Source organism: Natrix helvetica (genome assembly GCF_964273705.1).
Source record: "Natrix helvetica genome assembly, chromosome: 3".
NCBI lineage: Eukaryota > Metazoa > Chordata > Lepidosauria > Squamata > Natricidae > Natrix > Natrix helvetica.
Window position 1 is genome coordinate 177,480,271 of NC_138549.1, and position 13,773 is coordinate 177,494,043.

The 13,773-nt window shown below is 52.0% G+C and overlaps 1 protein-coding gene across 1 annotated transcript in view; it reads right to left on the reverse strand.

The window, feature by feature from the left end:
- Window positions 1-13,773, reverse strand: part of CTNNBL1 (catenin beta like 1) — an 89,927-nt gene that overhangs the window by 49,999 nt on the left and 26,155 nt on the right. The window contains exons 5-10 of the mRNA XM_081948102.1: window positions 9,626-9,721; window positions 5,146-5,239; window positions 3,999-4,090; window positions 3,156-3,228; window positions 2,925-2,983; window positions 854-1,002 (exon numbers count right to left, since the gene is read on the reverse strand). Coding sequence (XP_081804228.1) covers window positions 854-1,002; window positions 2,925-2,983; window positions 3,156-3,228; window positions 3,999-4,090; window positions 5,146-5,239; window positions 9,626-9,721 — 563 coding nt within the window. The remainder of the gene's footprint in view (window positions 1-853; window positions 1,003-2,924; window positions 2,984-3,155; window positions 3,229-3,998; window positions 4,091-5,145; window positions 5,240-9,625; window positions 9,722-13,773) is intronic.

The following is a 13,773-nucleotide window of genomic DNA, read 5'->3' on the forward strand; positions in this document are numbered from 1 at the left end:
GAGGGCTGAACCTGGTCCCCAGTGGGAGGGGGGAAGGAAAGGGGGGCTTTCGTGCATGCTGTGTCTTGGGTCTGGGGGCTCTGGAGCCCCATCGGCCTCAACATCAGAAATCCTAAGCTGGTCCGGAGTCTCCCTCCCTGCACCCCCACCTCACCTTCACAAAAGGGCGTGGAAACAAAGGGTTCTTTTTGGGGGGGGGGGGAATGTAACTGTGAATGCAGCAGCCAGTTCGTTTCCACAACAGCCACACGGTTCTACCTTGAGGGGCCCTCGCTGCTCTCTGGTGGTTTTCTTGCAGACATTTCCCTACCAAACTAGGGAGCATCATCAGGGCTAGAAGAGAGTGGGGTTTGAGGAGAGGAAGAGAAAAGGAAGGGGGGGGGGGAGAAGGAGGAAGGGCTGTGCGGTTCTTGGTCCTTTCTGAGCTTGGTTGTGTTCTTGCAGACGTTTTCACTAACAAACTAGGGAACATCATCAGTGCAGAAGGAAGAGGAGTTTTCTGACAGGAGGAGGAGGAGGGGGGGAGGGGGAGGACTGTGGGGGTCCTTGGTGTTCCCTGAACCTGGTAGTTTTCTTGCATGTTTTTAGTAAGGCCCAGAGGAGGAGGAGGAGGAGGAGGAGGAGGAGGAGGAGGAGGAGGAGGAGGAGGAGGAGGAGGAGGAAGAAAAGAAGAGAGAACTAACCTTGGAGCTCATGTAGCCCAACCTCAAGCAGGAGACCCTCAACCCTTCCAAGCAGGAGTCCGGCCAACCTCTTCTCCAAAACCTTCAGCCATGGAGCTCCCCACCCCTCCTGTGCCCTGCAGGAGCCCCCTTCCCCCCCTCGGCCTGCGTCCCTGCCGTCCGTCCGTCACCTGAGCATGAGGTTCATGAGCTGCAGCCCTTCGCCCTTCAGGAAGCGCTCTCGGTTGGAGCTGAGCATCAGCGAGGAGCAGAGCGAGTCAAAGAGGTTCTCCATCATCTCCTGCTCCTCCGCAGGGCCCGGGTTGTGCCGCTTGAAGACCTGCCCCCAGAGGACACAGCAGAGGGGTCAGCAGCCGGCCTCCCCCGGGAACCCCCCTCCCCACTTGGTGGCAGCCCCTCAAATATTGGAGGCCAGCCTTCATGTCACCCCTGGTCCTTCTTCCTGCAAGGGAGGTGGGGAGTGGAAGGATTTATGCTCAGGAATCGAAGGGCTACGGATGCTAAGGAATATGTAGAAGTGCTCAGGAATATAAATCCTTCCGTTCCCTGGGAGGAAGCTTCCTGGATGACAAGCAGAATGTCTTTTTTGGGGGGGAAGCACATTTGGGACTCCAGACGGAATCCGTGTAGGGAGCTGGTCTTGCATGGACCTCCTTAAGATAGGCTCAAGATACAGAAGGATCTTGACAGATGTTGTGTGTGTGTGTGTGTGTGTTGGGGGCGTTATCACGAAATCAAAGGAAAGCAACTTCTGGATGGTGAGAAGCAGGAAGGGGGAGGCTGGGCCAGGGCGGATGTTCATAGGTGGGTCCTGTTACAGGCTGAAACAATTCCATGATAAGTTTCCCAGATAAGCCAAAGGGCCCCCCTGGAGGGGTGGGGGGAGAGGTGGTTAGTTACGCTCATGTTAACCCCCACGTTATTCTCTTTTCAGGATACGCTTTTCTTCTGAGGGGAGGCCGCCTGTCAGGCCTGCAGCCAACTTTTCTTTTGGGTCTTTGGCCTGGCACACTTTCTATTATTTTGCTATGCATTTTCTATGGTGGGGAAACGGGAGGGGGGATTGTGCGGAATTAGATACTATGTAGCCATGACAACATTCTTTCTAGAAAGCCAAGGTCATCCTTTGTCTCTGCGCCTGACCGGAACTGGATGGGTGGAAGCTGCCAGCGTGGCTGTGGGAGATTGGACCATGGGATGGGCTTGTGGGTGTGGGGGGCAAGATACTGAACTTCCAACTGGGTGGGGACAACCTGGAAGCCTTCAGATTTGAGCAATACTTTGCCTTGGACTCTGATTTACTTTTGGATGCTATTTGGAACGCTGACTCTCGACCTATGACCTCAATTGGGAGCAGGATTGCCATTGCTAAGCAAGGTGGTTGTTAAGGGAGTTGCACCCAATTGCCATGGTTGTTAAGCGAATCACTACAGTTAAAAGTGAATCCAGCTTCCTCCTCGGACTTTATGATTATTATTTTTTTAATTTTGAAATCCATTTCCCACCCATCTTGTATTCTACAACTCTGCGCAAAGCATTAATATCACATACAGGAAAGAGGTCAACAGGTTGCAGATAGATTTACTTGCTTATATTTTTTGGGGGGGGGTGTCTTGTTTCGCAAGGGGTGGGTGGGAGCAAATGTAGTAGTAATATAATGGTATTCAACTAGAGGGGATAAGAGGTGCACAATGTCTTGATTTAAATGCACCTTTTCAATGCTTTGTGTGTGTGTGTGTGTGTGTGTGTTCCCCTTTTGTCCTTTTGCATCTTTGTTTTTGAGTTATTCTGTATTTTAACTTTGCTTTCAACCAAATGGAAAACGGATCTAAAAAAAAAAACCATGAAAACCAAGAGCCACAGAAACACTTGGGTGATTGGAAGGCGGCTGGGGGGGGGGGGGGACGACGACAAATGGCCATCAGGGGACCCCTGGGATGCTGTTTGTCAAGCCCCCAAATTTCAATCATGTTGAAGACTGGCCATCAGTCGCTTTTCTCCAGCGCCATCCTGACTTTGAACAGTCGCTGAACGAATGGCCATAAGTCAAGGACTAAGTGAAAAGGCTCTTTCTGGATCCTTTACGGCCTTCCCCACCCCCACCCCCCCAGGGGGTCTCAAAGCCTGCTGGGCTTCAGCTTCCAGTCTCTGCCCACCTGCTCCTCCCCCCCCCTCTCCTGGGGATGAGCATCTCCCCCCTCCCCTCCTCCAGGCGAAGCCAGAGGGTAGCGAGTTACTCACCGACAATTGCTGGAGCAGGACATCGATCCCATCCAGCTCCCCCAGCATCTCCCGGTTGTCTGCAAGAAGGTGGGGAGGGGGCAAAGGTCAGATTTGACAGCTACCTCCCGAGTCAATCACAGCAGCTAAAATCGATAGGGCTGGGCAGAGAGCCCAGGGCAAGGAAAGAAGGTGGGAGGGAGTTTCAGGGGGGCATAAAGGGACGGGACGGGGGGCAGGTCCAGGACTCACCGTCCGTGTTCTGGAGGAGAATGGCCAGCACTTCGCTGCAGTAGAGCTTGTTGGCATCAAAAGGCATCTTGGCCTGCAAGAGGGGGAAGGGCAGAGCAGCCGGTCAGGAAATGCCTTTTGCATTCTTCCTACGGTCAAGGAACTCCCGTCTCAGAGGGGTTTGGTCTTCGGGATGGGTGCCCAGCCAATGCCAAGCCTGGCCTTTTATGTTCAGTGAAATGCCCCAGGTGCCCAATGTCCCTTTCCCAACCCTGCCACTTTACAACACCAACGCCCTTTGGCACTGGACCGACTGGACAGCCAGTTGTCCAGAATGGCATATAAGGTAAGGAGGTCTAGCCTCAGGGACTTTAAGACTTGTGGAATTCTGGGAGTTGAGGTCCAAAGGTCCTAAAGCCACCAGTTTCCCCCCCCCCCCTTCCCGGCCACCTTAAACCGTAACCGTCACGGAAAACATGGCCATCATGTCAGAGTTTGTTGCATAAATTCAGATCCAGAAAGCACAGACAGATAACTGATGCAGCTGGGTTCATTCACTTCTTTAATACACCTAAGAATAGGTGGCTAAATGTACAATCCCAACAGGTGGTTCTTCCAAGGAAACACAAGGCAGGAGAGTCACAGAAAACACAAGCAGTTGGCTTCATTCCAGCAGACAAGCCCAGGCAGCCTGCTAAGTTTACTTCTCAGAGCAGCAGACTGCTCAAGTTTCTGTTTCAATTCTCTGCACAGGGTCAGATCTGTTTAAGCTCCCCTTGGCTGACGTAGTTGCTGTGCCTATTCATTGGCTGACCTTGTTCCCATGTCCTCTCCCAGTCATGAATATTTTAACACATCACTCACCTTCAACCTCTTGAGAAGCCACTGCATGAGGCCCTGCTGGGCGGCATCCGCGCACACCTCTGGCCGAAACTCCGCCATGTTCTCAATGATAGCTTTGGGGAGGATTAAGAGGGGGGAGAGAGAGAGCAGAGGAGACCCTTATCAGTCCTGAATTTCACAGTCATGGGTGTATCTTAGCAGGCTTCCCAACCCGGCGGTGTTCCTCAGGCAATGTTTCTCAACCGTGGCAACTTTCAAGAGCGTGGACTTCAACTCCCAGAATTCCCCAGACAGCCATAGCTGAGAAAGACCATCCTAAGGCATGGACCTCTGGCCTGGGACCATGAGGGCCAAGACATGCCTTGAGAGGCCCAGGCAGCGGGAGACGGATTCCTCCCTCATATCAGAAGCTCTTGTTCTCCCACCCTTGTCTGGAGGTTGAGTTATGGCAACTGGACTTCCAGACAACTCTACTGGAAGGCTGAGAATCTTCACTGACCTATCTCCGCACCTGTTGCCGTGGTTCTCTTTTTGTCTTATATCTATATATCTATATCTATGGCTGTGTTTGTGTATGTGTTTGTTCCAGGGTAACTCTAGAATGCCTTGAGCAATTTCTACCAAACTTGTTACACAGATGACTTACTCTCTGGAAACAAATATTGTGGGGGAAAGACACCCCTTGGGGTATGTGTGTTCTGTTAAAATACAGCCTGTTGTGCCATAAAATGGCTTCTACCGTACTGCTGTAAAATGACTTCTACTGTACAGCGCAGTGGAGTTGCCATGGTAATGGCTTCCCAGTACTCCACCATTTTCCACCTCTGGTAAGGGGGAAAATACAACATTAGAAATTACGTTTGGTCCGGACATTTTCCCCCTATAAATAAATATCCGGGCAACGGCAGGTTATCAGCTAGTGGTCCATAAATATTGTCCATTCATAAACAACTCAACAGAACACAACAAGAATAGATCAATATGATAACCAAAAAAATGGACAGGTGGGGAGCAGAGAGGTGTGTGTGTGTGTCTGTTACCATCAATCCAGGAGCCTCCTCCAGTGTGAAAGGGCCCCATTGGATCTCAGGCCAGTTCTTCCAGCTCTTGGAAGGCGGGAAGGAGGATGGGGCAGACCTCTTCCCCCTCCAACGGGCACCCCACTTACCCAGGGTATTATGAACGCCGTCGGCCTCTTCCTTCACGCTTTCATCCAGACGCTCCAGATTCTGCACCAGCAACGCTACCACCTGCCCGTCCACCTGGGCCAAGGAAGAGGAAGAGGAAGAGAGAGAGGGCAGAGTCAGGGCAAGCGGGAGGGGGAAGGGCCGGCCAACCAAAGGCCCATATATAGGCAGACGGCAAGCAACCAAAGACAGGGGAAACAGAAATGGCGCCATTGGGTGAGGCTCCCATTAGTAGAGGGCTCTTTGGCTCAAAGCTTGGAGCTCTGCAATCCCCCTTGGTCCATCTGTTCTGCAATGCACCCAAGGGCAGGGCGGGAAGGAGCGGGTGGAAGATGACTAAAGGGAGAGGATGCAACATAAAAGCAAGGAGAAATTAGTACCACTCTGTAAGGCCTTGGGAAGGCCACACTTGGAATATTTGCATCCAGTTTTGGTCACCACAATATACAAAAAAGATTTGGAGACTCTGGAAAGAGTGCAGAGAAGGGCAACCAGGAGGATGAGGGGACTGGAGGTTAAAACATACAATGAACGGTTGCAGGAACTGGGCATGGCTGGTCTAGGGAAGAGGAGGACCAGGGGAGACAGGAGAGCATCTTCCAATACTTAAAGGGCTGCCACAGAGAGGAGGAAGGGGGTCAAGCTATTCTCCAAGGCACCTGAAAGCCAGAGAAGGAATAAATGGATGGAAACTGACCAAGGAGAGATTCAACCTGGAAATAAGGAGGAATTTCCTAACAATGAGAACAATTAATCAGTGGAATGGCTTCCCCCCCCCCCCCCTTCATAAGTTGTGGGTGCTCCATCACTGGGAGTTTTCAAGAAGAGGTAAGTAAGAAAAAACATTTTTTGCCTTCCCCCATGACCCCAGGAGCACTCTGCAGGTTTCAGCAGGGGTGGGAAGGCAAAAATGCCCCAGTTTTTTACAAAAATGGGGGCGTTTTTCCTTCCCCCAGCCCTGCTGAAGCTTGCAGAGTGCTCCTGGGGGGATGGGGGAAGGCAAAAACACCTCCATGTTTGCAAAAAACTGTCCATTTTTCACCCGTTTTTTTGCAAAAATGGGATGCGGGGGTGGGGGCTTCGGGAGGGCAAAAAATGGCTGTATTTGGTGCATAAGACGCACCAACATTTCCACGCTCTTTTGGGGGGGGGGAGGTGCGTCTTATGCTTTGAAAAATGTGGTATTTATTTAGAAAATCCATATGGCTGTCCACTCACCCTGGGCAGCTTACAAATAATAGAAATTAAAAAACCAAGACACAAGCATAAAAACAATCATGTCGGCCATTCAGAGCCGTTGGTAGAAGGTCAGCTAGACCAACTTAACCAATGAATAAATAAATTGGGAGCGAAGATTGTAAGACGGCCAAATCAGGCAGAAGAGCAAATTAACTTGGGGTGGGGAAAGGCTCCCCTTCTGTTTGAGGAATAGACAGGATTTGATCTGCAAAGGCAGCGGGAAGCAGCTCTTTGTGCTTCCTCTGGCAAGCAATTTATTGACCACCGAGGAAAGGTCAGCTGGATGGCTGCTGGCTGCACACAGCGAAGAAGGCAGAGAAGGGATTGCTTTGCCGCGGAGTCTGCTGATGGGACAAGCACCATGAGCTTTGGTGTCCAGCAGAAATGCCACCGCCTGGGGACTGAACAAAGCCTTGGCGACAGGTGGAAGGAAGCACGGGGTGGACGAAAAATCAAGAATCTTGTCTAAAAGATCCCTTCATTTTGGGGGCTTTTGGAAATTGATGGGAAAGGGAGCTCTAAAATGGGAAAGGTGGAAGAGAAGAGAAGCGATCCAGGGTGAGGAGTCACTGCAGAAGGGGAAGGAGAGATGCAGGCTGATCGAAAGAGTCTTCACGGTTGATTGATTGATTGAAGAAATAAAAAAGCAAACAAACAGAGCTGGGAGAGGGGAGGGGAGGCCTACTTGCAAACTTCCAAGATGGGAGTCAGATTCTTGATGTGTCTCCTCTGTGGCCGGCAAGGCCTTCCCACTGCCTCTGGGCTCCCTCTTTGCCTGCTGCTTTCAAGCAGGACCTTTGCAGGGACGAGGCAACCTGGGCCTTTTGGTGTTCAAAGGAAGGACACACAAACACACACACACACACACACACAAAGAGCTTCCAGCCCCAGTGCAGCTCACAGAGAGAATACAGAGCAGGCTGAAGACAAAGCGGCACCTCCAAGAAAGATGCTTCAGGGCAGACGTTCCCAGGTGCCAGGGAGCCTCCAGCAATTGGCCTGCAGGTCAGCCGGCCTGCAACCTCCAGGGCTCCATCCTCTGCCCTGCCCAGTTCCTCCAACCCAGCCCCCACCCCCGTTGCGGTCATCTTCACACCCAGCCGTCCAAGGGCTGAAAGCAGCAGGAGACAAGCCCTTTCCCCTCCCAGGATCCAAGAGGAAAGTCCAAAGGACGAGTCCCTGACACAGCCCTCTCCCTCCCTCCCTCTCCCCCTCCCTCGTATTGCCTGCCTTGGCATCTCCAGACACAAAATTATAAAGAAGCAGCTGCAGAAGCGACCAAGCTGGCAAGGGCATCCTTGCCTCCAGTTTCAGTCGCCAGGATTCAAAAAAGACAGTGAGACTCTGGAACCATGATGGTGAGGTGGCACGCAGAGCCCTGTGGGAACATGTGCTGTCGCCAGTGGCCCTTCTGGTTTCCAGCTGGTCTTTACGGGTGCCAGAGCGCTGGGAAACGGCCTGAAAACGCCCCCCAAAATGGCTCAAAAAGCAGGCTCTTTTCAGGCAGTTTTGGGGCCGAAAACGCCCCCAAAACAGGCAAGAAAAAGGGCACACGTGCGCCAGCCAGCTGGTCTCTCCGCCCTCCGAGGCACACACATGCACACACACATTCTGGTTTGGGCACTGGGTGCCAAAAAGGTTCCCCATCACTGCTCTAGAAAGAGTGCAGAGAAGAGCAGCTAAGGAGATCAAAGATCTGGAGATGAAGACCTATGAAGGACGGCTGCAGGGTTTGCGTTTGGCCAGTCTAGAGAAGAGAAGGACCAGGGGGGACATGAGGGCAGTCTCCCAGTGTTTGAAAAGCCATCACAAAGAGGAGGAGGGGGGGTCAATCTATTTTCCAAAGCCCCCGAAGACAAGAAACAACGGACGGGGACTAATCAAGAAAAAGAGGCAACCTAAAACTAAGGAAGAAATTCTGAAGTGTGAGAACAATTAACCAGTGGAACAGAAATTTCCCTCCAGAGGTTGTAGGTGCTTCCGGACAGCCACTTGTCTGAGGTGGCCGAGGGTCTCCTGCTTGAGCAGGGGGTTGGACTAGAAGACCTCCAAGGTCCCTTCCGACTCCCTCATTCCTTGGTGGCATGCAAGAAAGGCCCCTCGGGGTCTTTCACCAGCAGGCTGAGCCTCCATTCCTTGAAGCAGCCATGTTTGGTGCAGCCCCCACATGACTCGAAAGGCGGTGTGAGCAGACGCCACTGGCAAAAGCACGGAAGGATAATTAGTCCAATGGAGATTTCCAAATTGCAAAGGGGAAATTGCCGATCAGCAGCCTATTCAGCCCAGCAGGCCAGCACGTTGTTCTCCCCATGGCAGTGGGGGAGAGGGACCCTTGGTGAGCCCTGGATTATCCAGGCAATCTGGGCTCTGGCGGACAGAGAGAGTCATTATCTACATGGAAGAAAGGAAAACCGTTTGGCCGGGGGGGGCGCAGGGGGGCTCTTGCTCAAAGGGAGGAGGAATCCAATGCGCTCGGGAGCTCTGCGACTGTCAATCAGCCAGAAGAAAAGAGGGGAGACAAAAGGTTTATGGCTTCCCTGGGCGAATGAGAGTCGGGATGCTTCACCTTCTGCGTTTCTATTCTGTGGCCACGCAGCAGAGCGGCCTCCAGGGCGGCCGCCATTAACCTCTGGAAGGTAACACAACTGCAGGCCAAGCGCTCAAGGCCGCCACGTGGCAGCCAGAAGCTTTGCAGCTCCCAGCTGATCTCGGGGTCCCTGGCGCCCCCCTCCCCCCTTCCTTCCAGCACCCAACTAGCATCCCTGCTAGAGGGGAGGGGGGCTGTGGAGTGGAGGAGGAGGGCTGTGGGATCCTGGGACCTCTGGGGACTTAGTGGGGGGTTTTTTGCAGATGTTTCATCACCCAATAATCAAGAGGGCTGGAAGGAAATAGGCTTTGTGGAGAGGAGGAAGAGGAAGAGGAGGGGTGGGAGGAGAGACTTTGGTGCTGAGATTGGTTGTCTTGAGATGTTTCAAGACCCAACTAGGGAACGTCATCAGTGCTAGAAGGGAGTGGGGTTTGCGGATAGGAGGAGGAGGAAACTGTGGGGTCATTGTTGTCGAGTTTGGCAGACGTTTCATGACCCAGCTAGGGAACATCATCAGTGCTAGAGGCGTTCATCCACAGGGCTCAGACTCCTTCCTGGCCTCCACCAAGAATCTTGCTTTGCTTTCCAGCGTTCGAGGCCCAGCCCAGCCCGAGATGCCACCGGGGACTACTTACCAAGGCGTCTATGAGGACCCCGGCCCCTTCCTCACTTTCGTGCAGGGTGTCGATGTCTGTGAGCTCCTGCAAGAGATCCACCACCGCAATGGCGACATGTAGGGTTCGGGTTAAGGCAAACAAGCAGAACCTCCTTCCCGGCAACCAGGGGAGCCTCCAAGACCCCTCCCCAAAATGCCTGCAGGGATCAACGCCCTCCAAAAACAACCCTTGGGCCTTCCCAAATTTAGCAATTCTTCAAAGAATCCAAGTTACCCCCACCCCTTCTCATGGGGGAGGGCCTTCTCCCAGGGACCTGGAGGAGCTCCGTCCTGCTCTCCTCCAAGCATGCCTGAGGACACCACCCTCCCCCCACCAGGCTCCTGGACCCCCCGACCCCTCTCGGGGAGCCATTCTGCACCTTTTTCCCTATTCTGGTTGTATTATTCTTGGTCACCTAAAATCAACGGCCTTATCAAGACAATTTCCCAATCAATCCGTCAATCAAACATCTGAAAGTCAACCTCCATTTCTTTAGAGGCGTTTCTTGGCCTCTGCATCTTCTGAGGCCAGACTCAGTCACTCGGCTGCTAGCTAGGCCAAGTCACAGGAAGTTTTTCAAAAGGGTTCAACAGCTGGGGGGGGGGAATTCCTCCCCCTCCCCCACCTTCTCGGAGAACAGTTAACTCTCAGGAATATGCAGCATCAGCGAGAACTCCACTTCTTTTGACGAGAACAATAATGATCTAATAGTTACAGGAATTCTGCAAATCGGCAGGGCTTTAGGGCAGGAAGCCCCCCCCCCCCCCCGGCACCAACCTAGAAGCCAAAAATGATTTATATTCCTTGCATATCACTGGTCCTTTGCATCCTTTGAGAGGGTCCTTGAGGCCACTTGGAGGTTTTATCTCTGTCCTCAGAGTCACCTGAGTGGTGCAAATGGAGGTTGAGCCTTCTTGGCTGCAGGGTGTTTTCTGCAGATGTTTTCATGCAAATGGGTGTGGAGAAGGCTAGACAGAGAAACCTCCAAGTGGCCTCAAGGACCCTCTCAAAGGATGCAGGTGACCAGCTGTCTGCTGGTATATTTATAATATAAATCCTTCCATTCCTCATCATCCAGTCAGAGCTGAAGAAGCTTCTTGGATGAGAAGTGAAACGTCTTCGAAAGAAAAAGCAAGGAAGTCCACAGTTGCCTCCTGAAAAAAGCACCTTTGCGACACCGGGCAGAAAAGTCCCTTAATTCGCATCATCTGCTCCCAAACGAGAAAAAGGAATGAAATGGAAGCGAATCCAAAGAGGAGAGATGGTTGAAGCCACATCAGCCCACCCAACATCAACAACCCCGCTTGTCCTTCCCCGCGTCTGGTTCAGAAGACCTGACAAGCTTTGATGTCGAAAGGCATCAGGGATGGGCTGGGCGAACCGGCTGCTCAGCTGAATTCGCTTCCTCATCTTTTGATCCTCTTTCTTGCCTGTGGTACGCAGCGACAGAAGTGAATTTTAGCAACAAAGAGAAAACGAAGGGATTTTTTTTCTCCTCTCTCTCTCACTTCGGAGAGTGATTTAGAGATAGAAATGGTGGGTTCAAGACTCCAGGGAGAAACATATCCTCGGGGAAGCGTGATGCTATATGTCAAAACTCTTAAGCATGTCCTGTAAATTGATATGCCAATGGTGAGACATGCAAGGTGGGTTTTTTTTTTCCTTCCTGAATAGCAATCGTTCGCTCACCATTTATCCTCGGTGTTTCAAACGGTAGCCCTAGGGGAGGGAACAGAATAAATTTCTTGGCAGGTTTGAGATGAAGCAGAAATGCTGCTCTCCGCTCAGCTTGGAAAGGTAAACTAGGATAAGGAGGGAAGGACTGCTTCATCGCTTGTTACCTCAGCTTCCGGGACCAGCCTCTGCGCCCGGTGACCAACCCAGAATGGCTCCTTGGCTACCAATGAACATCCAGGCACAGGGAGAATGCAGAGTAACAGAGTTGGAAGGGGCCTTGGAGGTCTTCTAGTCCAACCTCCTGCCTAGGCAGGAAAGGAAACCCTATACCGTTCTGGACAAATGGCTATCCAACATCTTCTTAAAGACTTGCAGTGTTGGGGCATTCACAACTTCTGGAGGCAATTTCTGTTCCACTGATTCATTGTTCTAACTGCCAGGAAATTTCTCCTCAGTTCTAAGTTGCTTCTCCCTTGATGAGTTTCCATCCGTTGCTTCTTGTCCGGCCTTCAGGTGCCTTGGAGAATAGATGGACACCCCCCCCCCCCCATCTTTGGGGCAGTTCCTGAGATATTGGAAGACTGTTATCAGGACATCCCCTCCTCTTTATTAGGCTGTTCAATTCAGAATTGAGCTGGAAGGGACCTTGGAGGTCTTCTAGCCCAACCACCCTATACCATTTCAGACAATCCCTTCCTAAAAGCCTCCAGTGTCGGAGGACCCACAACCTCTGGAGGCAACTTCTGTTCCACTGGTGAATTGTCCTCACTGTCAGGAAGTTTCTCCTTATTTCTAGGTTGCTTCTCTGCTTGTTTGGCTTCCATCCAGCCCCTTAGATGCTAGAGAGTGGCAGCCTTGTGTGCTGCTTCTTGGGGAGAGCAGTCCAACTTCACCCCTCCCCTCCCCAGCTGAGTCAGCGAGAGAGAAGGTCCTCTGAAGGCCCTGGATGTTGATGGATGGGATCAAGTTCCCAGTCCCTGCTAATTGAAACCATTATTGGTGCATTATCTTCTGCCTGCATCTTGGCTCACCTTCCGTGGAAGAGCCTGCCGGCCCACTAACTTTATTTATGGAGATTTCGCCCACTGTGGGCTCCCAGGCATGGACGCTGATCCAACAGGGGCTGCTTTGCATTCTCCTCAGGCTTCTCCTCCTGCGACCCCCATGCAGCGCTCCCGATGGAAGGCGGCCCTCTTCGGCTGCTTCATGGCTGCCGCTCTGGCCCAACGCTCAGAGGGGGGGGGGGGTTGCGCAAGAGGATTCTGCCGGGGCTTCAGGCTGGGCCTCCCCATATTTTGCCAATTGCCTGCAAAGGCTGCTCCCCCCAGGACTGCAAGGCCATGCCCGGATTCCACTCTGATGCAGGAGGAAGCCACGTAAAGCTTGAGAAGCCCCAAATAACAGAGTTGGGAGGGACCTGGGAGGTCTTCTAGTCCAACCCCCTGGCCAAGCAGAAGAACTTATATCATTTCAGACAAATGGTTGTCCAGTCTCCTTAGAAGCCTCCAGAGTTGGAGCATCCACAATTTTTGAATGCAGATCGTTCCACTGATTTGATTGTCCTCACTGTCAGGAAATCTCTCCTTAGTTCTAGGCTGGATCTCTCCTTGATGAGTTTCCACCCATGGCTTCTCGTCTTGCCTTCTGGTGTTTTGGAGAATAGGTTGATTCCTTCTTCTCTGTGGCAGCCCTCCCAATGGTGGAAGGTTGCTATCATGTCTCCCTTAGCCTTGTCTCCCTTTCCTTAAAGTAGACATACCCAACCCCTGTAACTTAGAGATAGAAGAGACCTTGGAGGTCTTCTAGTCCAGCCACCTGCTCAAGTAGGAGAGCCTATATTATTTCAGACAAGTGGCTGCCCAGTCTCTTCTTAAAAACTTAAAAACACGCACAACTTCTGGAGGCAACTTCTGTTCTTAGGTCTAAGTTGCTTCTCTACTTGATTGCTTTCCATCCTTCTTGTACTTTGGAGAATAGGTTGACCACCTCTTCCTGGCAGCCCCCCCCCCAATATTGTATAACTGCTCTCATGTCCCCCCTAGTCCTTCTTTTCACTAAACTGGCCCTACCCAAATCCTGCAATCGTTCTTTGTTATGTTTTATTCTCCAGGTCTTTAACCATCTTAGTTGCTCTTCTCTGCGCTCTTTCTAGAGTCTCAACATCTTTTTTGTATTGATGCAACCAAAATGCAATCTTCCACATGTGGCTTTACCAAGGCCTTATAAAGTGGTGCAATGGTCAATGGTCCTTGTCCTCCCCGGCTTCTGGCGGCTGAAGGGGACAGAAGCGGTCGTATTTTCTCTCTTTCGAGGCTGTCACTAGCAAGGCCTCCGTCATTTATGTCGGTCCACGTGACCGGCCCATCCAAGTCAGCCTTCTAACAAATGAGAGAGTGCTGAGCCTGCCGAAGCCTTCGGAAAAACCTCGGGGAAAGGAAGTGTCAAGGCCG